This window comes from Falco rusticolus, chromosome 3 (assembly GCF_015220075.1).
Source record: "Falco rusticolus isolate bFalRus1 chromosome 3, bFalRus1.pri, whole genome shotgun sequence".
Classification (NCBI taxonomy): Eukaryota; Metazoa; Chordata; class Aves; order Falconiformes; family Falconidae; genus Falco; species Falco rusticolus.
The window spans coordinates 13,990,519-14,015,643 of NC_051189.1; the positions used below are offsets into that span (position 1 = coordinate 13,990,519).

General features: G+C 41.1%; 1 protein-coding gene across 1 annotated transcript in view; it reads left to right on the forward strand.

Moving 5' to 3' along the window:
* Positions 1-25,125, forward strand: part of KCNQ3 (potassium voltage-gated channel subfamily Q member 3) — a 203,528-nt gene that overhangs the window by 159,554 nt on the left and 18,849 nt on the right. Inside the window, 8 exon segments of the mRNA XM_037382034.1 lie at positions 6,226-6,316; positions 8,112-8,238; positions 9,995-10,167; positions 12,134-12,289; positions 13,720-13,830; positions 15,044-15,139; positions 16,461-16,555; positions 18,264-18,290. Of these exon segments, the coding sequence (XP_037237931.1) occupies positions 6,226-6,316; positions 8,112-8,238; positions 9,995-10,167; positions 12,134-12,289; positions 13,720-13,830; positions 15,044-15,139; positions 16,461-16,555; positions 18,264-18,290 (876 nt within the window).

Consider the following 25,125-nt stretch of genomic DNA (forward strand, 5'->3'; position numbering starts at 1 on the left):
CCATCTGATTTAAAAGCTGTTCTTTTGCACCTTAAATTCCCTGCTGTGAAGCACAGCTTTCCTCTCCCATATCTTGCTTTTTAAAAGCTTTCCAAACTTAGGGAAACAGCAGTGAAGCACATTCAGAGGCACTCCTGCCAGTGAGAAACCAAGGTCATAAAAAACCTGGCATGAGTAAGCATTTAGGCTTTTCTGGCTCAGCTTCCTGCTGTGAGAGGGACAGTGTCAGTGTCACCAATGGACTGGTGTCATTCTGGGCTACTGCTTCACCGCCTGCCAGGTCAGCTGGTATGGCAGTGAGACTAGGGATCTTTTGGGGATCTTACCTTACTTCCCAGGGTTTCTGCCAGCATCTTGTGAAAGGTTTTGCTCTGTCTCTGCCATTGCAGCAGAGCAAGACTGCAATTCAGCTTACCGAGCATGGCATTCCTACCTTGTCCTTGCTGTATGATGGCATCGGGCCAGGGACTCCTGCATGGAGCTCTGTGTGTGTACTCAGTGGAAACTGTGGAGGCAGAGAAAGAGGAACCTTTGAACATCCCTACCTGCAGCACTTGCTGCTTTTCTCCTCCTCATCCCAGACCTCCACTGAGTTTCTCAGTGCCCTTCCCCACACCCTTCTTCACAGTGCCCAGTTGTCAAGTTTTTCCTGTCACCCTTACCTCAGTACTGATCTCTATAAGAGTAGCTGGCCTATTGCTTGGAAAAGCAGAGATGCAAGAATCTAAGTATCAAACGGTGAATATTCCTATGTTTGTGAAAATCAGGCATGCATTCCCTTCTCTCTGAAGGGCTCTTCTCAAATATTGGATAATGTCATTTTTGTAGTGTTAAAAAGCCCAACTCAAGCCTCTCATTAACAACCATAAAACGATCAGTGCAAGATACTGCAGATGTTCTGTGAAAACTGAAGTTTGGATGCAGAGAAAAAGATGGTGGGTAGGAATACAGAGAAACTGAGAGAACTGTGAAAAAAGATACATTTTTAATCCTTATGGATAAAAGCCAATAGTTGAAGAAAATAAGGTTGTTCCAATATGAAATTTGGGAAAGTGTGTGGGAATCATGGTTTTAGAACCATATTGCTTTTGGGAACCCTGAACCAAAAATTTAGCAAAACATTGTCAGATTTTCCTAATATAATCTTAGAGAATTCCATTAGCATTTACCAGGTGGCAGAACAGAATGAAACTAGAGCACAAGTTTTAAGGGAAAACAAGAAAGGACCAAGTGAAGCAAAGCAGAAAAATCTAAGGTTCATAAGAACATTTGGAGACAGAGGAAATTCCAATGGCTTGCAAGAAATGGCATTGAAGATGTGAGAGCAAGCAGAAGTCTATGCACTGTCACACTGGAGGGGATTTCTTAGTAGTAACTGTTGAAGAGGCTTTCCTGCCCAGAGCCTGATTATTATTTTGTAATTATTTGGAATTTTTTGGTAAAATTTTAAAATTTTACAAATTGTAAAAATTGACCACATGTAGATGTGATACCTAAATTTACAGCAAGGGATTTCAGAGAAAGCTAGTCATATAGGAAGTGGTCTGGTATGGCTGATAGGCTAATTCTTTCAGTAGTAAAAATATGTAAAGATCATTAAAAGGTGGTGGCTTTAATTATATCCAAAACAGGGATGAATGTAAGGGGTGGCGTTCAGCTAATTTACACAGTAAACATCTCCATAGGAGCTAATCACTAGTCTTTCCTTACAGTTACAGGGAAGAAATTGTCTCTGTAGGTGCACCTGACCAGCTTGAGCCATCTACTTTGAAACAACATGAGTTGTATGCTAGAAGCACAAATTCCTCTCTGTTAAGTATAAACCTAATCGATACTAACATTTTGTGACACAGCACAAAAATTTGGCAAACTGATGCCAGATGTGAATATTGTTTGGCCTGCCCATGATGTATCTAGTCCTCATAACATCTTCAAAAGGACTGCTGTGTTTTGGAATAGATTATAGGCAAATTACTATCTGATCTGCTCCTAAGATTCTGAAGAAAGAGAAGGTGAAAAGGATACATGATAGGTACCTATATATGGAAAAAAATATAAAAGTTCTCAGCTAGATCTGCATTATATGGGCTTCAAATGAAAGTAGATACAGAAGAAAAACTCAAAGCATGTGAAATATTAGAAGAAATAAAAATTTATCAAACTAAACAGTCTATGATGTTCATCCAAGGAACATTAGATTCATGGTCTAGCATAGTCATAAATTACGTCTTCTTTCCTGGAAAAAAATGTGTATTGTTTTTGGAATCTGTCTTTAGTACACCAAAATAGTACTATTAGAAAATATGAGTGTTAAACGTGATTTCCAATAAGAAGAACATATATTTACTAGAATAGTATATTAGTTGTGACAGTGACAAAAGAGCACTGCCATTTGGTGGTCTGGAAGTTAAACATACAACAAACTAATCAGGATTTTAGGCATAATACTGCAGATAGGTACAATGTAATGGGTGGTGAAAAATGATGTAAAATGATAACAAGAACGATCCTAAAAATGGAAGAACTAAATTCAGATCCTCTTTTGGTATATCTGGCTTACAATCTTGAAGTTTGGACTGACACCTGCTGAAACACTGTTCAATAGGAAGCTTAGGCTTAATAGGATTCACTTTTCATTAAGAAACCTTGACTTTTACTCTTTCTTTCTTCTAATACTTGGTGCTCTATGTCCCGTGGATAGTAGCATTATAACTGCAAGTAAATTTCAGATTTTCTCTCTTTCTGTCTCTTGATTCCCCAGGTCAGTGTTAGTCTCCCCTCTGTTCATCCACTGTGATTTCAGCAGTTTCTTTCCCTGTGATTTGCCTGTTACAATTTTACAGCCAGGCTCAACCACTGGACCCACATTGCTGCCTCTAAAAGGTTAAATCAGACAATATAGACTCGGCTATTGTCATATTGCCATAGGACAGTATGGACTCAGCAACTGTCAAGCAAGTTTGAGTCATTATGTTTGCAAGACCACAATATGGGCATAGGTGGTATATATGCCCACAATATAAGCATAAGCAGCAAGGTGAAGATGTACCTTGTTGTCATCTTTGCTAAGCAAGGGGAATTGTTTAAAAAAACATGACAACTTTGTAGCATCTTCCGTAGAAAGAGGACACAAGAAGACTTGCAGGCTTCATAAAAACCAAGTTCCAAAACAGAAGAGGCTGCAGGAAAATCGGTGGGTTGCACAGCATCAACGGAGATTAAAATTCATGAAGTGCTCTGAACCTGTTATAATTTCAGATGGTAAGGGAAGATTGCTGAGATGTGATTTGATTAACTTGCGGTGGATATTTATCCTTTGGAAGCAGTGCGGTAGGAGGATAGCTGACCCTTCCAAGATGGATTGCAGTTATATGTCCCAACACATGCTTTTCATCCCTGCACTCCCCAGGGTACTGCAGGAAGGAGCAGGAGCCTGGCTCTGCGAGCTGCGTGTGTTTTGGGACTGCAGTTCCTGCTCAGCAGTTGCATCTCCAAGTCACTCTTCTGGGCTGCATTCATGCACTTTCTGCAGCTGGGGGTTCAGACCACACTCCCTGCTCAGATTTGCCCTCGAAATTATTCGTGGTGACTTGTGATCTCCAGTCTCACCCTCTCACCCTACTTTTACTTTTTTTTGTCCTGTGTGGTCTGTTGTTTTCATGGGTGGGCTCTCGCTTGGAGCGGTAACAGCTTGCAGCATGGACTGTGCCACACAGAGCGAGTGAACAAACAGCTCTCCATGTCCGTTAATACCAACATTTGGGCTTTTTTAGTGACCAAGGACAAGCCGTTTCACCACTATGAGACTCCTTTTCTTGCATATCACATACCTGGGCGCAATCACCTAAACATCCCCTGCACTGAGTTTGTTTCATGCGGAAGGAAAACAGGGAACGAGAGCAGTATCCCCTTGCTCTATGGAGCACCGATACCCTCTAGTGGTAAAACCGCAGGCATTTTTAGGGAAAAGACGATTTCACCAACTTCTGTCTTCCTCTGGGACAAAAATCTGCGCATCATTTATTTGACAGTGCTGTTCTGTTGAACGATATCGTAAATTCACGCCTTTAGTTTAAGTAGCTGATGATGTAATTTCCTTGGGCTGTTTTCAGTGTGTTTCGCCTTTCATTAAATCATTTAAATGATACTTGCGAGCTGATGGGCGACTGAATTGTCACGTGGTATAAAGCAATGGCTGTAGTGGAAAGCATCAAGTAGCAGCAGCTCAAGGCTTTAAATGGAGAATTAGTGATGGTACCACTGTAATGGCTGTAATGTGGCAGATGATAGGTGGTTTATAGCTAATCAAAGGAATCATGTCGACTTCTCACCAGTTTGCTCGTAGAGGTGCAGGGCGCCAGGATCATGAGTCTTGGGAAGCCAGTGAGCCACTGGCTTTATAATTGCAAGGTGGAGGCAACAAGGTATGGTGTGACAAAGAAAGCTTGAAGGCATGGCAGGAACATCACAGAATTGCTAAGTTCATTGCCCAATGTCTTGAGCAGTGGGAGTGTAGTTACAGGTGAACGGCGAAAGGCACATTCTAGACCCAAAGGCTGTTTCCTACCAGCCACAGAACCCATGCTCTAGAGCATGGCTGGTGAGTAGGAAAAGGTGAAACTTGTCAAAGAAATCCAGGATTATTTAGCACGAGCAGACACATTTATTTCTGTTCTAACCTTGTTCAAAATGGCTGATTTTCCTGGCATAACAACGTTCAGTCTGAACAGCTAATATTGGGAAAGGCACAGCAAAATAATCCTTCAGGGTTTGCTGTGAAGTGTTTCACTGTTGCCTCTTCCTTGCGTGGAGGGTTCTAGTTGATGCTGTTTGGAGGAATTGCCTCCCCAAAGGGCAGCAGGAGCTATCTGGAGCTGACCTCTCTCCTTTTACTCCAGCTGCAAGAATGCTGAAAATTCTTAGAACATGCTCCTTAGCCCCAGGTTTCCTCAAACATCAAGTAAACAAAAACCCAAGACAGGGTAGAGGACATGTGTCTCTGAGATGAGATGAGTCCTTGCTCACTGCCTCCTTGCTGCAAGCTGTGGACTCTACCCATTTCACCCAGTGAAGTGGAGCTTTATTCAGCAAGAAATGAAATCACACTTTAGGCATCAGATTGAAATTCAAAACAGGTAGTACACACTAAACACAGCTTGATTCTTAACAAGCTTTTTCCCCTGGATGATTTCAGTACCTAACGCCTATCATTTATTTGATGTACCCTAGCTATGAAAGCAAGGGAGCCAGAGCTTTTATGGAGACGTCCTTCCAATTTATTCAATAAGCTCTGAAATATTTCCATGGCCACCTGCCCCTCTGGTCCTGTGGATCAGCCTTTGGGAGCACATTAGAATGCCCATGATCTGGGTACATGAAGTACCAGAACATGAGCTTTCCCTACTCTGCTTCGCAGTAATCACTTACAAGACTCCCTTGATTTTTCTTACCTCTTTATGCGTAAAAGATTGTGAATAGCTTGAACCTGTGAATAGTTTTACAAAGCAGATCAGTGTGACTTTAGATTAGACTGGATTGGATTTACCAGCAGTGGGAGTTAAATTTTCAGTCAAATCTCTGTTTTCTGGAGCCTCACAGACAGACAATAGCACAGGGGCAGTGATTTATTACACACTGCGTTTACTGGAGAGCAGAACTTTACCCTCTCTATCGTTTCTCTTTCAAATCTTTTCATCTTTTCATCTGCATAGAAATGAGTGCAAAAAGAGAAGAAGAAAAAAAGAAACGCAGTGCAGTTTTCAAGGGATGGTTTGTCCTGGTGCTGCATTGTAGTGAAACGTTTACTGTTTCTCAGGTCTTAGGATGTGCCAAGTCGATTCATTCCACTGTACCTGCAGTGCCATTTTGTGAAGTACACAGCACATCAGCTTGGACTAGACCTCCTGAGCATTACAGTCCTCTGCCATACCATACAACCCCTTCCCAAACTGCATTATCATCCTTTTTCTTCCTAAGAATGCAAAGAAGTTAATTAATGCTTCTCTGTCCCAGAACCATTCTGACTTAGTATCTTGCCATGATTTCTTGACTGCCAGCCCCCCTTGTCCAGGCTGAGAACCCTTAATCTTCTTGAGAGACCACCTCACTGCTCACCAATAGGAAGTAGTTGTCCTCTGAAGGTCTCTATGTAGGGATTTATAGGCAGTATCTCGGACACAAATATAGAAAGGGGTAACAATGCTTTTTTGTTTTATTTCATTTCAGGTTTCTGATTGTCTTGGGTTGTTTGATCTTAGCTGTCCTGACAACTTTCAAGGAGTATGAAACTGTTTCAGGAGACTGGCTCCTCTTGCTGGTAAGTAGACTGTGGCCACCACATCACCTTGGTAATATTCTTGAATTGAAATCAGTCCTATCAGCAGTGATGGAAATTTACTTCCAGCTCTGTGTGCAATAAGATTTCTTCTGTTGCTCCTGGACCAGTGACTCTACACTTACATATGGGAGAGTTCCTGGTCCATTGTCAACACCAACTGAGTGAAGAGAGGAGAGAGGAAAAATACTAACCTGAGAATTTGCAATAATTCTTTTCAAAGGCTTTTCAGCATTTGCCTAACAGTTCTTCCATCAAAGTATCAATAAATTTCCTGTTGACCATGCCAGACCTGAGCACATTTGAAAACTAATTTTTTTCAGGATCTTTCAACAAATTTGATTCATTCTATAGTATTCTACCAATCCCAGCATTTCTTTCAAGCGAGGTCATCAGAATTGGACTCATGCTTGGGCCAAGAGCAGCATAACTGAAATTATTGCAGGCAGTGCCTCTGATGATTATCCATGAGAGAAAATGTATTTACAGCAAATATATCCCTTTCTCTGTGTTTCCAGCATGCTTGTTTTATAAATGCTGGAGTTCATGCTCAAGACTTTATTTCTGTAGGTCTCCCATTTGGCAGAAGAAAAAAATAGGAAAAAATGCTCACCAACTTTAAATGTGACATATTCATAATTTTATGAAAATGACCCTAACAAAGAACTTCTGCTCCAATAGATATCATGAAATAGAGCACACAATGTCTCACTTAACCTGACCTTGTAGAAAAGCATCCCCAGGGAAATTGCAGAGCAAGAGTAGTTCCAGGATCTCAATTTCCATTTCCCCTTGTACCCCCAGAGACATGTAGATCCGAGCAAGATCTAAATGCCAAAAGGAATGAAAGGTGAATTTCCCTTGCATGTTCCTTTTCAAAAAGCACCTGTATGAAATCTCCTTCATCCCCTAGGGAATGCAAAACTTGCTTTTGGTCTCTGTTACCCTGCTTAGACCCAACTTATCTTGTTTTAAAAAGCCTGAGGTTATTTTTCCCTCTCCTGTGTTTGCTTTTATGTGACTCTCAGTGGTTTTCAGAAGCGCCTAGCAGCTGTGGGTATGAGCATCAGGAAAAATTCTCCTTTCCTCCTTGCCAGCTATTCACTGGAATAGTAAGGAAAAGGAACTGCATACCCCATGCTGCCCTTTGCCCATCTCCACTGAGCACCTCAGAGAGGCTCTCTCCTCCCCATTCCCTCCCCATGCTTAGAAGAACTCTTGAGCAAGGTCAAAAATCCCATTCTTCCATGCAGCAGAAATTTAAGGGAATAAGATGTGCCTTAAATTTGTCTCATATATGCCTTTATCGTTGCCTTGAATGTATGACTATACAAATATACTGTATCCTGTCCCTGGCTCTGTAGATATGGCTGCATGAATGAGTTGCTGGTGGGTTACCCTGGGTGTGGATATACAGTGCACTGGGGACTTTGCAGTCACCACTCACATATGTCTTCTCATTTTGTGTGAACCAGGAGGTCTTTCTGGTGAAGTAGTTGTCCTTCCATTAAGGCAGGATAAGCACTTCACGTTTTACCCAACAGCAGGGGCACAACCTTTCTGCAGAGTACTCAGCAAGCTGTAAAACTATGTCCCACTTTGCCTTGCCTCTTTTATCAACCTATATTCTCTTCCCCAGATATTTCCTCTCTCTCTCTCTCTCTCTCACACAGGTACCCCAAAACTTGCACCTCTTCTGTTTCCTTCAGCTATATCCTTTTATCCAGAATTACTGCAAAAGTTGAGTCTAACAATGTAGTTTGTGTCTTTGATACAGGAAACTTTTGCCATTTTCATCTTTGGAGCAGAATTTGCCTTAAGAATCTGGGCTGCTGGGTGTTGCTGTCGCTACAAAGGATGGAGAGGGAGACTCAAATTTGCCAGGAAGCCATTGTGCATGCTGGGTAGGTACATGCTGTCTACTACTGTTTCCCCCTTTATGTCCTTTTCCTTCTAAGTCATTCTGGGGGATGTCCAAGAACCAGTGATTGGCAGTGCAAAGAGCAGTGAAATCAGATCAGCCCTTTGTGCTAGGAGCTGTGACCTGCTTGGAGTAGTTATTTGTAGTACCCAGAAATAATGATTCATTTGAGAGACACTTGGGTAGCTGGACAGTGAGAAAAAAATTAATCTTTCCACCCTTAAAACACATTTTTCCTTCTCCTGAATCCTGCTGCATTTTCCTTAAGTTCATCCCCAAAATATACCCTGTCCGCCTTCAGTTTCAAAGCACTTCAGATCCCAACCCTATACCATCTTCCCCAGCTCTCTTTCATATTCAGATGTTGTGTTTTACCTTTGCAGTGTTGGTCTGTATTTGCAAATAAGTATCTCTGTAATTTCATCCATGTTACCTTTCAGGCTTGAAAGGCACTGCCTGTAACTACCCATAAAACTACTCAGTATTTGTGTTTGCATCCCCTCCTACGACTCCCCATTAAGTCCACAAAAGCCAACATTTAGGAGCTCACCCTGAGCACCTGTCATGCACATCCACCTTCATTCACTGTTTCCAGGACTCTCTCCTTTGTTTTGATGCTCTTCAGGCCAAGTGCTAGCTTTTTATTCTTCATTTGTACAGCACTTGGCACTCCTGGGAGCCATGGTGCTGCAGTTACATGAATACATCTCACTCTATTCCCTCTCCCTTCTTTTGTTCATCTTGTGGGTCTAAACAGTAGACAAAACTGGAAGAAATTTTCGTTGCGCATCTTTGCTGTCTTCAATTTAGTAGTGCTCCTTTGGGTGCTACTTTTGTATAAATACTTCTAATAGCATTGTGAAGGTAGTAGAGCATGATGTGAGCAAGTGGGATTGAAACTGTCTCGTGCCTTCTTGGTAAAAGTGTCATCTCACTTCTGAAAATGAATCTTCATTGATATCTGGATAAATAAAAGAACACGGATTTATTAATATCGTCTCTTGGTTGTCACTAGCACAAGTTTGTTTTGAGAATGATTGAAAGTGAATAAATCTGAAATCCATCCAGTGCTACTCTTTTGGGCTGAAAACAGAATATGAAGAGAATTTAAAGACTGATTGCTTGGAGAATGTTTAAAGCCTTTTGGTACCACTTTTTTTCTTGCATATGTATGGGATCAAAAAGGGGAGGGAGGGAGGACACAAGAAAAAGAAAGAAAAAGAAAGAAAACAAGAAACAGCAATGTGATTTGCATTTTAAACTTCTTCAGTTGATCAACAAATTGGCCCTGTGAGCAGTTACAAAAAATAGTAGTACTAGCTTTGAGATTTTAATGGCACAACTCAGCCAAAAGAACAACATACTAGATACACCATCAAAAACTGAATTTCTTATATGCTGACCTGTTCACTATGGTGTTTCTGTGGGACAGATGGATTTAAGGCTGGGTTTTTTGTGAGCATTAGGAGACTGTTTCTGTGCGTGCCTAAGCTAGCATGCTAAGACAGTGTCTCAAGTCCAGTGCTTTGATCTGTAAATAGATTCTGAGACTTTCTGGTGGGTTTTATGCATGATGCTGTCTGTGTGGCAGGTGCAGATATCTGTTTAATTGGCAAGAGAAGGCATTTTCAGGAAGCTTTAAAATTTGCTTAGGGAAATTTGCAGCACAACCAGATGGGATTAAGAAGCAGGTGATGGGGCCACTTTTATTGGCAGGCTTTGTTCTTTTTGCCTTGCAGATATCTTTGTGCTGATTGCTTCAGTGCCAGTGGTTGCTGTAGGGAACCAGGGCAATGTTCTGGCAACATCTCTCAGAAGCCTCCGCTTCCTTCAGATCCTACGGATGCTCCGAATGGACAGGCGGGGTGGTACATGGAAGCTTTTAGGATCAGCCATTTGTGCACACAGCAAAGTAAGTGAGGAGCTTGCACAGCTCAGCTGCGGTTTGGGGGGGAGACATTGAAGGGAAAGAGAGAGGATGTGCAGGTGACACAACGCCTTAGGATTATGTCTTGTAGTTCAAGCAGTAGTTTTATGCTTTCAGCTTTATTCCCTCTCCCACTCTCTGAACCATTTCTGCCCCTTGGTTTACCCTTTTGTACTCAATAGTGGTGCTGGGAAGCAACAGAAGAGAGTGTTTATACCCATACTTGTTACAACAGGAATTCTGCCTTTACACTGAATAAGAGTAGGGACATCCCTTTAATGGTGAAGTAAGCTGAAATATTTGACAGAAACGCTTCTGTAGTTGCAACGTGTTTGTAGTGACTTCTCAGACTTGTCTGATCAACAGATGGAGCAAGACTCTGAAGGGGCAGAAAGAGGTTGGTTAGCAGAAATGTGGTTTCAGAGGGAGCTACTGGTATAATTTCTTTTTCCAAGCATGGGTCAGACAATACAAAGATGCACACAATGTGAACCCAGACAGACAAAATTTCTAAAATCATCTTCATGCGGTCTCACTTGATGCTGTAGTCAGACACATCCTGTCTCGCACCAGACGGATATGTCGTGTTCATGCATTTCCACCAAACATTATTACAAGTTAAAAACTATCTGCATAAAAATCCTCTAGATTAGAATTCTCATCTGCACAGGGTATAGAAAAATTGCATATACTCTGTGCTACACGTTGCTTTTTCTTATCCATGAATGACATTCCTGACATTTTAGGGGTTTTTGAAAATTAAAATGCCAGCTGGCACAGCATAATTAGACTTTGCTTCTTTGTAGTGGCTGATAGGGATACCCACCCTGCTTCATTTCATACCAGCTTCTGTTTCTTCCCCATATAAACTTGCTACAAGGGAGGTGGCACATAAACACTTATGTCAAAAATGTTTCTCAGGAAACTGAGATCATGGAAGAAGTCTGTGTGCCAAAGACATTGTTTAGAAATCATTTAAGGCTTTATTGTGTGGGATGTCATTCAAATGTTCCTTATTTGATTCTCCACCACCACCATTTGGACCTCAGCTGGATGAGGGAGATAAGAAGAGGTTGTGAGGACTTGGCTTTACCAGACACACTAAAGAGACAATTTTGATAACAAGGTTAGCCATTGAATTTCCTTCTGTGGTTGCACCGTAGAAATTAGCCAAGAAAGCTGAGCTGTCTCAAGACTCAATTATGAAATTCTCAGCTCCAGATATTTTCCCCCCAATCCAGGTCTCATAAAATGAAGTGGAATATTGATTTTTTTTTGCACACTTTTGAAGACTTTCACCAAAAATGTTTCTGCTTTGTTTCAGACATTGATGAGATTTTAACTTGGGTTGCTGCACTTCCCACCTCAGTGGGATTAGCCACACATTCCACTTTAGTCACCCTCTCTAAAACAAGGAATGTCAGGTTTTGTTTTCACACAGATTATTTTCAATTATCCTGTCCTTATTGCATCAGATCATGGTGAAAACATCATTCATGGTGGAACCTGCTTTGATATGCCTAAAGAGAAGGAACTGTATCCTGCAGCCTTGGCTGTCTGGAGGTAGGGAGAGGGCAGAGCTGTTGATTTACTTGCCAAAGCTGACAAGCCTAGGGGCAGCAGGAATGGGAAGTCTCAAGGTCAGGGACAGAGTCCTGCAGCACCCTGTGTCATGGGTGCTGCTAAGCCCTTAACCCAGCTTTATGCAGAACTACAACTGCAGATTGCTCCAAGCTGTTCCCAAGGAGGATGCCACGTAAGGGCTAATTCTTGTAAATCTCTGCATTATTTCCCGAAAAGTGCTGAGCTGGGCTGGTCATGGACTGTGACCAAGCCATCAGCAACGGCTCTGCTCTTATCCTCTGTGCTTCTCTCTTCTGACATTTACTCTGCCACTGTGGGTATTGAGACTGTTTTCAGTCCCTCCATTGTCCATCTGTTTCTTTTGCAGGAACTCATCACTGCTTGGTACATTGGGTTCCTGACGCTCATCCTATCCTCATTTCTTGTTTATCTGGTTGAAAAAGATGTTCCTGAAAAGGACGCTAATGGGGTGGAGATGAAAGAAGAGTTTGAAACCTATGCAGATGCACTATGGTGGGGGCTGGTAAGTGACTCTGAAAATACCTTATCCCCTTCTTAAAAACTTTGTATCCAAGAAGAGATAAAGTATTGATGTTAGGGATTACAGTATAAGAGCTGCTATACTTGGGTGAGGAGCATATTACTGGTATAACATTACCAAAGCAGGGATGCCCCTACAACCAATTAACAGAACTTATACCCCTGATGATTTTCAGTCAGACAAAGGCCTTTAGTTGCTTAAACCTCCTTTAGAAATCAGTCTGTGCTCCTGGCTTCTGGGAAACCTTTTAGAGGAGTGTCTCTTTAGGTATAACTGCACTGGCAGAGCCTGTGCTTATATGAGACCTACCTCTCATGACAACAGTATCCTGCCTGTGAGAGCTATGTCGCTCAGAAAATGGCAAAATCAGAGCTGGACAATGGACTGTTCTGTTGGCCTAGCAAAGTGCGTCAAAGGTTTGGGCAGTATAGGTAGACACTCATGGAAGTTTGGTCTATAAGGAGTCAGTGACTGAGGATGTCTCTGGATTCAGATGCAGGAAGTAGAAAATATGTGTCTGGAAAGGATAACTCAACAATTCTTTTGTGTTTTACATACATTGCCCAAAAATCACTCAGGGAATGCCACTGGTAGTAGGATACCAAGCAAGAGGGACCTTTGATACATCTGTTCTTGTCTCTTCTGATGAAGAAAGAAGTAGTGGTTTGCACCACTAGTCATTTGATCACAAAATATTCCTGCCATCTGGTAACAGAATTCACGTTGCTTTGCTACCAACAGTTAGGGGAGTCTATATCATGCTGTGACTATTCTTTATTTAGTGCATTTTTATTTAATGCAGCATATTTTTTATTTAATGCAGTTCACTCATAAATGGCAAGATCTGTCCCCCTATTATTAATCAAAAAGTCCCAAGTGTGGCACAGAACACCTGGATATTTTCATATCCTTTCATATCCAGGACATTTAGGTAAAGTCTCATTGGTGATAAAAGGTACACAGTTGGAAATTAGCAGTTGTGCAAGGAAAGGAGTAAGTTTTCACAAAGTCATCTTTGTTTTGAAAAGACTGGGGCTTCAGAGAGAGGTAGTCCTGATCAGTTATTAAAGCTCTGCAAGCTATTAACTGACAAGTCCCATTCCTACCTGCACTGATGGTGGGCAGGAGACTCACTCTGCCTGCGACATCACATGGAGTTCCCTTTCAGCAAACTCATCCTAAAGAGGCAGCTGCTTTTAGACTAAATCCATTCTTCCTGGTGCAATGCCTGTGGACTATGATGCCATTAAAAAAAAAAAAATTGGTTGGCCCATTGTCAAGATCCTTTTTCAAGAAGCTGTGCATGAACACCCAAAGAGCTAGGTGAATTAGGCAGGTTTCATGGTGACATTTAAAAGCAGAGATGGTGACTTTGTTTTTCTTACGGGAAGTCCTGGTCATTCTGTCCACAGATCACCCTCGCTACGATTGGGTATGGTGACAAGACTCCCAAAACATGGGAGGGACGGCTGATAGCAGCTACCTTCTCTCTCATTGGAGTGTCTTTCTTTGCTCTTCCTGCAGTAAGTACCTTCCCCGTCCTCTGTTAGCCACATCCCAGCGCTGTGCACTTGCAAAAAGTAGGTAAAGTGATCTAAACTGCTGGTGGAATCAAAATCCTTTTTAAGTGACTCAGACACTTGAACTGGTCTATATAAGTAAATCTTTCTTCCCAACCTCATGTAGCGCCTATTGAGAAAAATATGTCACCCCAATACTCCTCAAACCATGTGTGGACATTGTCTGAGACAGTGCTAGTTGGCACAGGCCAAAATTGATCTAGTAAGTGAGCAGTCTGGGAAATTACAAGGCAGTTCATCACCCTGTACCCTGGCTCAGGTTAGTTTACTGGTACTGACATAGCCACACAACACATATTTTTAAAAGATATGGGGTCCATTGTTTTATTAATTAGTGTTGGGCCTGTCTTACCAAGCTCTAAACACTTTTATGCTAGAGATTACATTGGAATGATCAACACAGACTGGTGGTCACCCTTTATAACCAGCACAGCTCTGCAGAGCATTTAATCTCACCTGTTTCCCTTCCTACTTCGAGGAGATCTCTGATATCACCACAAAAGTGCTGTTTCTGCCCCCTAAGATTAAAGGGAATTTAGAAGGTGACAGTAAAGATAGTTTTTTGATCTAGCTAAGTGAATCCTCATCTGGCTACTTAAGAAATGATCTCTAAATTGCTTTTGAAAGTATATTTGTTCTCCTGTGTTACATGGGCTAAATATTTGCTTTGTCTGCAAAATTCTCAGGGAAGAACAAGACAAGATGTTGGTGAGATGGGCCAAATAGCAACAGAAACTCTCCCAAGTCCATATTTTAGGATATTTTTCCTTTAGATCAAGGCTTGGAAAGAATTTCACAGAGGATGGGAAGTTCTGCACACCCAAATCCAGAGTATGGTTGGCATAGCTTTTTTACCACACAGGCATAGAACGAGTGGAACGTAATACACCATCCGGACACCTCCAGTTTGGAAAGGCAGTAGACATTCAAGAAGCCTGTTGAGGACCTTAAAATGATTTGGTGTGGCCTGTGGTCCTTGAGAGGGTCATGACAACCTCATATCTCATGAGTGGGGCAGCAGGAAAGGCATGCTGTACTGCACAAAGGTTCCACGTAGCCATCTCTATCTCCACCCACAGACCTGTTTCCTCTCAACAGTAATCCATTTTTTCTGAGTAAGAAATGTCTAAAATCTTGGATCACACTCTGCTTTCAGGGCATTTTGGGCTCAGGGCTGGCACTGAAGGTCCAGGAGCAACACCGTCAAAAACATTTTGAGAAAAGAAGAAAGCCAGCAGCTGAACTCATTCAGGTTTGCAGCCACTTATCTCCTCCTTGAAAAAGTGTTGCATATGAAGACTGCTGCATCATATTAACAAGGGACACCACTTCCCCCCTGCCCAAATTCTCATTTCCCATTGCAGGAGGTGAGAAGCTGTGTTTGTAAAAGGGTCAGTTTTTCACAGTGAGCTAGCTAATCCAGAGGTCCTTGCAGTTTTTGAGGAATCTTGAGTTCCCAGAATATCTTTCAGAAGAACAGTGTCTTTAGAAGAAAGGGTTTCATCTGCTAGCTTCTGGAAACCAATCAGCTTCATCAGTGCAACAAAATCACAGAAAACAAGCTGTCAAGAACATATTCTTTCCAAAATCCAGGTTTTGTCAGTTCCCTTGAGAGAGTGCTTTAATGTGCAGTTATGTTGTTATTAATGTGAAATCAGCAATTGAAGTAACACAGTAGTGGTTTGTAAAAACTGAAGCACACCCTGGATCTTCGGTTATGTCACAGGATGATCAGAGGTTTCAATGGGAAGAGACTCCTTAGCTCACCTGGACTTCAGTTATGCCCTTTGTTACTAATTCAGAAAATTAAGCTGAGAATTACCAGTCTAGGGCTGAAAAATTTGACAGGAGGTACTCTTAGTTGGTGTGGAACACACCCTGATGGAAGTGAAGTAAATAGCAGAATTTCCACAGAGAGACAGACAAAGTTTCTGTGATATCAGATGGAAGCATTTGGTGCTGAGGACTCTCAGGATCAAACCAGTCCTCAGGAGAAACAGACTGAGTGGCATACTATGCTGTTCTCATTAAAAACACTCCTTAGCAAACAGAAGGGGCTGCAGGGATGAGCTGGGAATTAAAATCACTTTTTAAATTAAAGTATCTCTACTTAGCAGGTAGCTAATTTAGCTACAGTAATTTTTAGGTATGTGCTATAAAGAATTTTGACTGGAGCTAAATACTGAAATAGAAAATTGCTCAGCAAAATTGCCTCTGATGGTACCTTAGATAGTAAGCTAGCTAAAGCACTTCCAGAAATACTGGAGAAGTCCAGTGGAGAAGCTCTTTTAGACGTACCAGACAGGAGAATTAAACCAGTTTAGTCAAACGTAATGTCTTGTTGATGTTGGTGGTTCTTTTCCTGTCCTGTCCCTTTTAACAGCCCTCCCAGATCATACTCCAGTGTCAATAATTTTGCCATATAGTGACACTCATTTGGTACAGCTGATTAGTGATTAATTTCTAGATAGTCACTCGGGTGCATCATTATGTTCTTTGAAACAATCTGGCTGCTGTCAGCCTGTGGAGTAGCTTTACTTAACACTAATTATTCCCTTTCCCTTATAATTCAGGCTGCCTGGAGATACTATGCTACTAACCCCAACAGGATTGATCTAGTTGCTACCTGGAGGTTTTATGAATCAATTGTGTCATTTCCATTTTTCAGGTAAGTGCATTGTCCTTGTCTCCATCATCGTTTTCTGTGAAGTGTAAGTCAGGACAGGAAACATAGATTTTATATATATCAATGAGGCTTTTGTAGGTGACAGATAGTTGCCAGGTAACTTCTTGGCTGAGAATGAAAAACATACTTTTGGGTTCTGGAACTATTTCTTCTCCCTTGCCCTGGTGGTATGTATCAGGGGCACATGGATAACCCCATCAGTGGCTCTCATGTTGGCATTAAACAAAGGAGAAGGCTGCCTCACTGTCAGCTTCCCTTTGTAAGACTCTCGAGTTTATTGCCCTGGAAATCTCCATTTCTCTCTCTGTAATTTTGATCCTGATAAAGTTTTAGCCCTGGATTTCAGGTGCACCTGTACTCCTCACACCCTGTATGATGCAGCAGTGTATTTTAAGATATGGATTATGCTGAAAATTCTTACTTTCCCTTCTTCAACTCAACAGGCTTGAGAATTGTATTGTTCAGAGGTGGCCATGGCATCTGAACAGAATTAATGCTTGTTAAATGCTTGTTTGGCAATACCAATTGCTCAAGGGGATAATTCAGTGGAGTACAGCCAAAGTATGTTTGAAACTGTCTCCCACTGGAACTAGTAACTGAAGGTTCACAAGAAAACTTTTCTGTGGAGCTGGGGTCATGGTTTTATTTTAATCACTACTTCTGAGTTCAGTGGAAAGCATTCCATACATAAAGATATTCACAGTTAATGGATGCTCACATTTATGGAAATTAGTCTGATCCTCACTTTTCCTGCGTCTTAAACAAGCACCTTCCTCACCTTGAGGTCTTAACATTTTCAAGGGTTGACCTTATGAAAGCCAAGACTTTCAGCTATAGGCTATCAGCTGCCAATAACGGGCATTACTTATCCAAGCTTATGCTTTAAACTTTAATTCTGGACTTGCTGTTATGCCTCATTCTGAAAAAAAAAAAAAAAGTGCCCTTAAACTGCGGCTCAGCTCCAACAGAGGTCTCCACATGTAAGTTGTGTCCACTAATACTGCAGCTCCAGCTGTTGCTCAAAACTGACTTGAAGAAACATTTCAGGCTCCTGCCTTCACAAAGCTCAAATTACAAATATTAACTCTTTCTTTGCTTTATTCACAATATATTTCTTCAGGGTTGATTTCACATGTGTCACAAAGGAAGTCTCTAAGAAAAAAACCCACAAGTGTCTAATCAAGGCTCAGTACATATCTTTCCTTTACTTTATCCCTTCTCATGCTCTATCTATTCCCACATTATCCATTATAGAGTCATTTCTAGAGGGTTTCTTGACCTAAGGTTTTGTTCAGAGAATTCTCAGGCTCGCCTGGAGTCTAGACTCATTACTGTGACTTCAAGCTTGTTCATTGTATGTAGGTTCTTCTGGGATTCAAATGCAACTTGAAATGTAATATATGTTTTGCAAATAAGGTCCTGGGAGAGAGGACAAGGGAGTTCACTTTTCACCAAAGACTGGATTGCCAGCCTAAGCAGCACAGATTTGTTTCAGGAACCTATATCACTTTCTTCACTTTATGGCTATTTGAAAATGTAGCTTTTATTCTGTGTCAGTTATGGTCACAGAACAAAAGAGGTATAAACTATTAGCAATAGATTAGCAATTTATGTTTAAAAAATCTGTTGAATGTATTATGTAATTCTTCTCTCCTTGCTTTCTTGTAATGCTTCCCATCTCCTCTGAAAGGAAAGAGCAATTGGATGGTACTGCCAGGTACGTAGCTGCCATTACTATAGCCTTGTTTTGATACAGCTATTGGAGGATGCAGGTTAAATGGTGCTTTGTGGATTCATGAGCTGTTAACCAAAACATGCTACTAACACCACAGGTAGTCATTAAAAATGATTAACCAATCCATTTCCTAATTGCTTGCTTTTTTCCCAGTTTAACAATACAGCTAAAATGCTAATTGTACAAATGCAGTGTTGCTTGCTGATTGTCTGTAAACGGCTTTATTGTTCGTTATGATTAATCATGGTCTAGATTTCTCTTGATCCATGTCATAGAGTCAGAGTATGGCATCCAGGTTGTTCTTGGGTAAATTTAAAGTCCTGCTTCATGTTATTGCTCAATAGTTCTGCACAGAGCAATGTTGCAATGTAGGGGATCAATTCACCACGTGGAAAGACTTCTTGATGAAAAAAACTAAGGTGGTTGGCTAAGATGGATCAGTAGGATAGTCAGTCTCTCTGGCAGAACTAAAAAATCTGCATTAGATTGAGGCCTTGGTCCCAGCCCTGCTGAAACAGATGGGAAAGCCCCCAGTCACTCTGGGGAATTTACAACCAAAGAGAATGAAGGAATCATCAAACCTAATACTGGTCAGTCACTGAAGGCTACAGCAGAGCAGTCATTGCCAGTCAACTTGCAAGGTCTCAAATGTAAATGATGTACTTATAACCCCCTTCAGCTAAGCTGCAGATTTAAAAGCACACAAAATAATTCAACCTCTCATGTAAAAAATGTGAAATACTTAATGATAAACTACTATCAATGGATCACCCACAATGAAAGTCAATAACAATTAAAGGATAAATAGTTCCACAGACTCATGCTGAAGTTATTTCCATTTGCATCCCTGTTCACAACACGGAGAAAAAGAGCAAAATTGTAGCAAAATTTGAAAACTGCTAGTCAGAGGTTAGGCCTGGGTTCCAGTCCCTGGCCTGATGAAAAGTTTTCTTTTTCTTTTTGTTTATTGAGCGTTTCATGCAACACGTGTTGTGGTTTAACACCAGCCAGCAGCTATACCCCGCAGAGCCACTCACTCACTCCCCACCAGCGGGATGAGGGAGAGAATCAGAAGAGTAAAAGAGAAAAAAACTCGTGGGCTGAGATAAAGACGGTTTAATAGGTAAAGCAAAAGCCATGCACGCAAGCAAAGCTAAACAAGGAATTCATTCACCACTTCCCATGGGCAGGCAGGTGTTCTGCCATCCCCAGGATAGCAGGGTTCCGTCATGTGTAACCGTGACTTGGGAAGACAAACGCCATCACTCTGAACATGCCCCCCCTTCCTCCTTCTTTCCCCAGCTTTATATGCTGAGCATGATGTCACATGGTCTGGGATATTACTTGGGTCAGTTGGGGTCAGATGTCCCAGCTGTGTCTCCTCCCAAATTCTTGCCCATCCCCAGCCTGCTTGCTGGTGGAGTGAGGTGGGGTGGAAGCAGAAAAGCCCTTGGCGCTGTGTAAGCACTGCTCAGCAATAGTGAAAACCCCTGTGTTGTCAACACTGTTTCCAGCACAAATCCAAATCACAGCCCCATACCAGCTGCTATGAAGAAAATTATCCCAACCAAAACTAACACAACAAGACAACTTCAACAAAGGAAGGTGAAAAAAAAACAGATTTGCACTTGCTGTTCTATCAGTTTTTGGGGTTTGAACCTCCTTTAACAGAAAAGAAAAACTTACCCTGTTTCCTTACAATACAGGCAAATGCTGTAGTGCTGAATTACTGGGAAAAGATGACTAACCCTTCCTGCCACCATCATTAGATGCTAACTTGCTCCTCTTCAAAGACTGCTTAGATGTGAGTTACCTAGTCTGTAAACCCTCATGAACCTTAAATACTGTACATCCGTAACGCTGCCAAGGCTAAGCAGTCATGAGCAAGCTGTTGCATTAACGTAGATGTCTGGTGATTTTAGTCATCTCCAGTGTTGGCAGCAGCTGGATTTTGGCCTTTAATATGTAGGAGAGAGCTTAGGAGCTGAAATTCTTTTGAGTATGGAACTCCATACCTTGAGCCAAAATGCTCTGACTCAGATGCAGCAGCAGAGCAGACTAAAATTAGGCAAGTGAATGATTGCTGCAGTTTGCTGTTGGTCACAGCCCCCCTGGATAAGCTTCTGCACCTGCAGTGACAGAACAGTTTGTGAAGTAGCTTCTGAGATACTTTTTCTTTCAGGCCAGTAGAAGGAGTCATTTTATGTTGACGCACTGGATTAAAAATGGAAAAATATGACTCACAGCTCGAAATCTTTAAAACTGTAATCCCAAGGCCCCTCATTCTAGTTGCATATGTCTTGCTTTTATGTTGTTACATACTTAAAAACCTTCAGCAAAATCATCAGTAAACCTGCACTGGAACCTTCCTGTTAGTAGGAATGTGTTTATGGAAATAAGCATTCAATTAAGGGGATTGGAAACCCTCCAGGTAAACAGAGGAATGATGGTACTTGTGGGAACATCCACTGACTTCAGTAGACATGGGACTGAGCCATTAAATCGGGTTGTTTTGACAGTCCCACCTCCCATCTCTCATAAATTTCTTATTTACAGACCAGATAATTAAATATATAGAGTTATATATTCCTATTCCTCCTACAGTGATTTAGTGTAGAAGGTATTACTTGTACTCCACTGCAGTTTGCGTTTAAGGCTGTATTGAAATAAATGAGCAATAAGGGAACACAGTCCTACTGGAGAGAACAGCCCATAAGTGCACTCAGTCTCCAGGTTCTTGCATCAGTTAAGTCCTTAATGGGAAAGCTGTAGTAATAAACTGCATTGTCTGAACAGTGGTTGGTAAAGGAGAGAGAAGAATTGGTCCAAAGCTTTCCCAGAAGAGTCAGAAAATTTAACTAGTTAATAAACTACAAATGAGGCCTGGCTGTGTGAAAATTTGAGGATAGATAGCACGTTAAGTGGCAGGGTTTCTATTCAGGAACTCTTCTTCTACTCACTTCTCTTTAGGCACTCCACAGTAGTAGAGTTGAACTCTGTGTCAGATCCTTCTAGGCTCTCTCCTTGGAAGCAGGAGCTGGCATCATGACAAAGTCACAACTAGATGCAGCTCCTTGTTGTTAGACCACTTGGGAAAAACACAGGGGAGACAACAGAGTGGAAGAGTCTGTTTCAGAAGCTGGATCCCAAGGCAGGGCTGCAGGGGAGGACTTGTGATAACAGAAAACAGATTAAAATTTGGCAGCAGCCCAAGGCTTTATTGAAGGTCCCTTTAAACTAAAACTGTGAAGATGTGAGATACCATGAAAAGCACATTGGACTACCCTTCAGCTAGGCAGTAGGCTGGGTCCTGTAAGCAGTGAAGTGGTACATATGATGATGCTCTGTTAAGAGCGGCGTTTTCCCTACATGCCCTGCATAGTCACCCAACCCAGTAGGAACTGGGGCTGTGCCACTCATTGCTCACTGGTGGGGAGTTTACTGACTTCATGCCAGAGGTGCCACTAGCTTTTTCTTCCTTAATGCCTAAACCTATGAGCCCATGAAGTCTCAGATAGTAATTGCTCTTCTGCATGTATTGCAAAGCCTTTGCATCTGTTCAGTTCCCAGGAAAGAAGATTTATGTGGAAGAGATATTAATGTTCATTTCTGCTGGAGTGCAGCAAATCATTCAGCAAACGTTTGGGTGTCTGACTTACCTTTAAGATGAGCCTTTGCTTGATGGACATATTGTTTATTTTGAACCAACTTTTTGTGTCTATGTTTGAGAAATTAATTTTGGGCCTGATTTTTCAGCTCTGTTGTTAGCAGCTGTTCAACTGATTTTTGACTAATGTTGAAACTTTGACACTTGTATGTACAGGCACTATAGGGAAGGATTTTGAACTGTCTCCTAGGGACTTGCTCCTAATCAGCATTGTCCAACTGTAGAACTAGATACCAGGAGCACATGTTCATTCCTAGATCTATTATTTCGTGTTTGCAGAAAAGTCATTTATCCCTGTTTCCTTATCTCTACAAGATAAATAGTATTTCTCTGCCTTTGGAAAGTTGGTTTTATTTTTTTTAAGCGGCAGAATTGGTACTGGTCCTTTTTATTCTGTAAGTATGAAAGAATGCATTTTATGTGGTGCATTTTTGTATTGCCAGTAGTAGCAGCATAATGAAAATAAAATCGTACTTTGCAAGGTGGAAAATTTCACTGTCAGCATTTCTTTTTAATACATCTGCCCCAAACAGGAAGGAGAAAAAAGCCGCTCTGATCTGCACACTACATTAACTACAAATGAAAGGCTGTTCCCATTCTTTTTCATAGAACTTTTCATGGGTAATCATTAACGTCTCATCTTAATAACTTTTCTTCACTTTACAGTAATGTCATGTTTAGTAGGGAGTCATTCTTTGGATCAAGCCTCACAAGAAAACTTAGGTATATACATTCAAGTAACAATTGAGCCTTACTCTTTTCATATTTCTTGCATGCCATTCTCTGCCTGCACTTTCTGTTTTTACTACAGTAGTTCATCTAACCACCATAAAAACTAAGGGATGATAAGACTGAAAAGTTATTTAAGCATAAAAAGAAAGTTGCATGGCCTTGCAGATAGTTAATTGTTCTGCTGTTGAGAAAATATGGAATCTAATCCTGGCTCTGCCAATGATCTGCTTAGAAACAAGTGCTTTTCTCTGTTTCCATAGAATGGGAATGATACTAACCTACTCTGCAAATAATTTTAAAATTTACTGTAAGAAAAATATACTGCAAGAGTTAGATACCGTTCCTTATGCAGTCTCAACCCTGCCAACACAAATTCATGCAAGTTACTTTGCATTTACATTCAGTGGAACAACATCTCTGCATGTGTATTTGCAGGTTCTGGTTCAGCAAATGGAAAACAAGTGGATGCTTTTGATCATCTGAATAAAGTTAGTGACATGCTTAAATATCTTGCTGAACTGTGACCTAAGATGTGGGGCAAGAACTTTATCTTCCTGCAAAGAGGATTAGAAACAATTTGTGGCATTTCTGGAATCTGAAAGAAACATAATCAGAAATGATAATATTTTGACTAAATTGTCAAGCATTTTATTCTACCCCACACAAACATCTTCCTTACATTCAACTTTAGCTCATTGTTCTCATTCCCACTTCATTCCACATACGTGAAATCATCACACAGAACTCAGCTTTTCTAGCTGAAGCTCTTCAGCTTTTGGAGAGCTGTTAGTGAAGCACTCTGGTTTTTTTCATTGGATGATTGGCCCATGCAAAATAGTCAAGAGACATTGATTTTTCAGTTTGGTTTGCTTTCTAGCGGTTGCTACATGGAGATACGTTCACTGCAAAGTAGAGAGTGGGTCAACATCCATATGATTTCTCTCTACATTGCTGGCTGCATCCATTGGTGAAAAATATCCATCCTGTTTTCACAAAGAATTGAGCTTGGATTTTTCTCCCCATGGGTTTGTGTGACATTGCTTATTTTTACCATTTCAAATCACTTTAGAAAGTGTGAATGAGAAAAGGGGCAAAGCAAAGGCCTTTAGTGTGCATAAGGGTTCTTTCTCTTTCTGAAGGGCATCAAAGTTGAGCCCAAGTCAGGACTTGTGTTCATGTTTCTGGGCAAATAATCTGGATAGTAGGTAAGTTTGGGTTTAGAGTCACGCCTACACTTAAATATCAATGAGGACATACACCACCAAAGAGTGTGGAAATTGGCTGGCTAAAAAGGGATGTTTTCTCCTCAGATGTTAGAAACTTGCAAATTCAGACCTCAAGATTCAGGATGCAAAGTGGCTCTTTAAATGAAAACATCAGTTGTTAAGAAATTGCAATTATTTTGAGATTGGACATTTTTGTGAGATCCTCTCTATAGAAAAGAATGTTACTTCGTAAAAGAGAAAGCTTATTGGCCAAAGTTCAGAAGTACCTTGGAAATGTGAAATGCTTTTCTTAAGAATTCAGAAAAGTCAGGGACTCTCTGAGATCAGTTGAATGTGTTCACTGCAGGGTTCATGGCTGTCCTCCTAACATTAGTTTTGTGTTAATTTCTATTGGGATTAGTTCAAATCAGAATACTGCTGGAAATCTCTTTCAGAATGTTTGATTTCCCAAAGCTATGTTCACCGATATAAGTACAGCTGGTGATGTACTAAAATATTGGAGTAAACATGACTGCCTTTTGCTTTCAGTTACTTGAGACCAACTAAATCTAGTGATTAGATAAACTGAACAAAATATGGAAAAAATTCCTGAATATTGTTAGTCATTGTTAGGTGAAAGTGGTAAATACATGGAAGAGGGCTGCCTTTGATTGACTGTTAGCATTAATTCATTATTTTTCTTCTCATACATGTACCGTTTGTTTATGAAACTCCAATACTATGCAAAGCACAGAGAGGAGAGTATCCAGCTTGCATGATGGGATGTACCTGCATTATTTCCTTGCATGATTGTTTCTGGAAAAGTATTTCTAGTTCAGTGGTTCCCACTCTTTATTCTGAGCAAGGCTAAAACATCTGCTGCAGAAGCCAGGAATCTCATATATCCAGACATCAAATTCATCTCTCAGATGATCCAAAATAGTTCCCACTACTCTTGGGGTGCAAGAATCTGAGATCTGAATTTTTTTAGGTAGAAGGTTTCAAGCCAAACTGTCCTCACTGCTTTTGCTTCCCTCCCTTTACGGTGGTCTGAATCTACCACAGAGTTCTCATCCTGGGGCTCCAAAGACAAAAGCTTTGGGAATTTTGTTTTGTTCTACCACAAGGGAGAGGATGCAACAGCATGCAAGACAAGCAATGGCAATGTATCCAAGCTAGTCAAAGAAACTATCCTTGCCTTTTATCATCATGT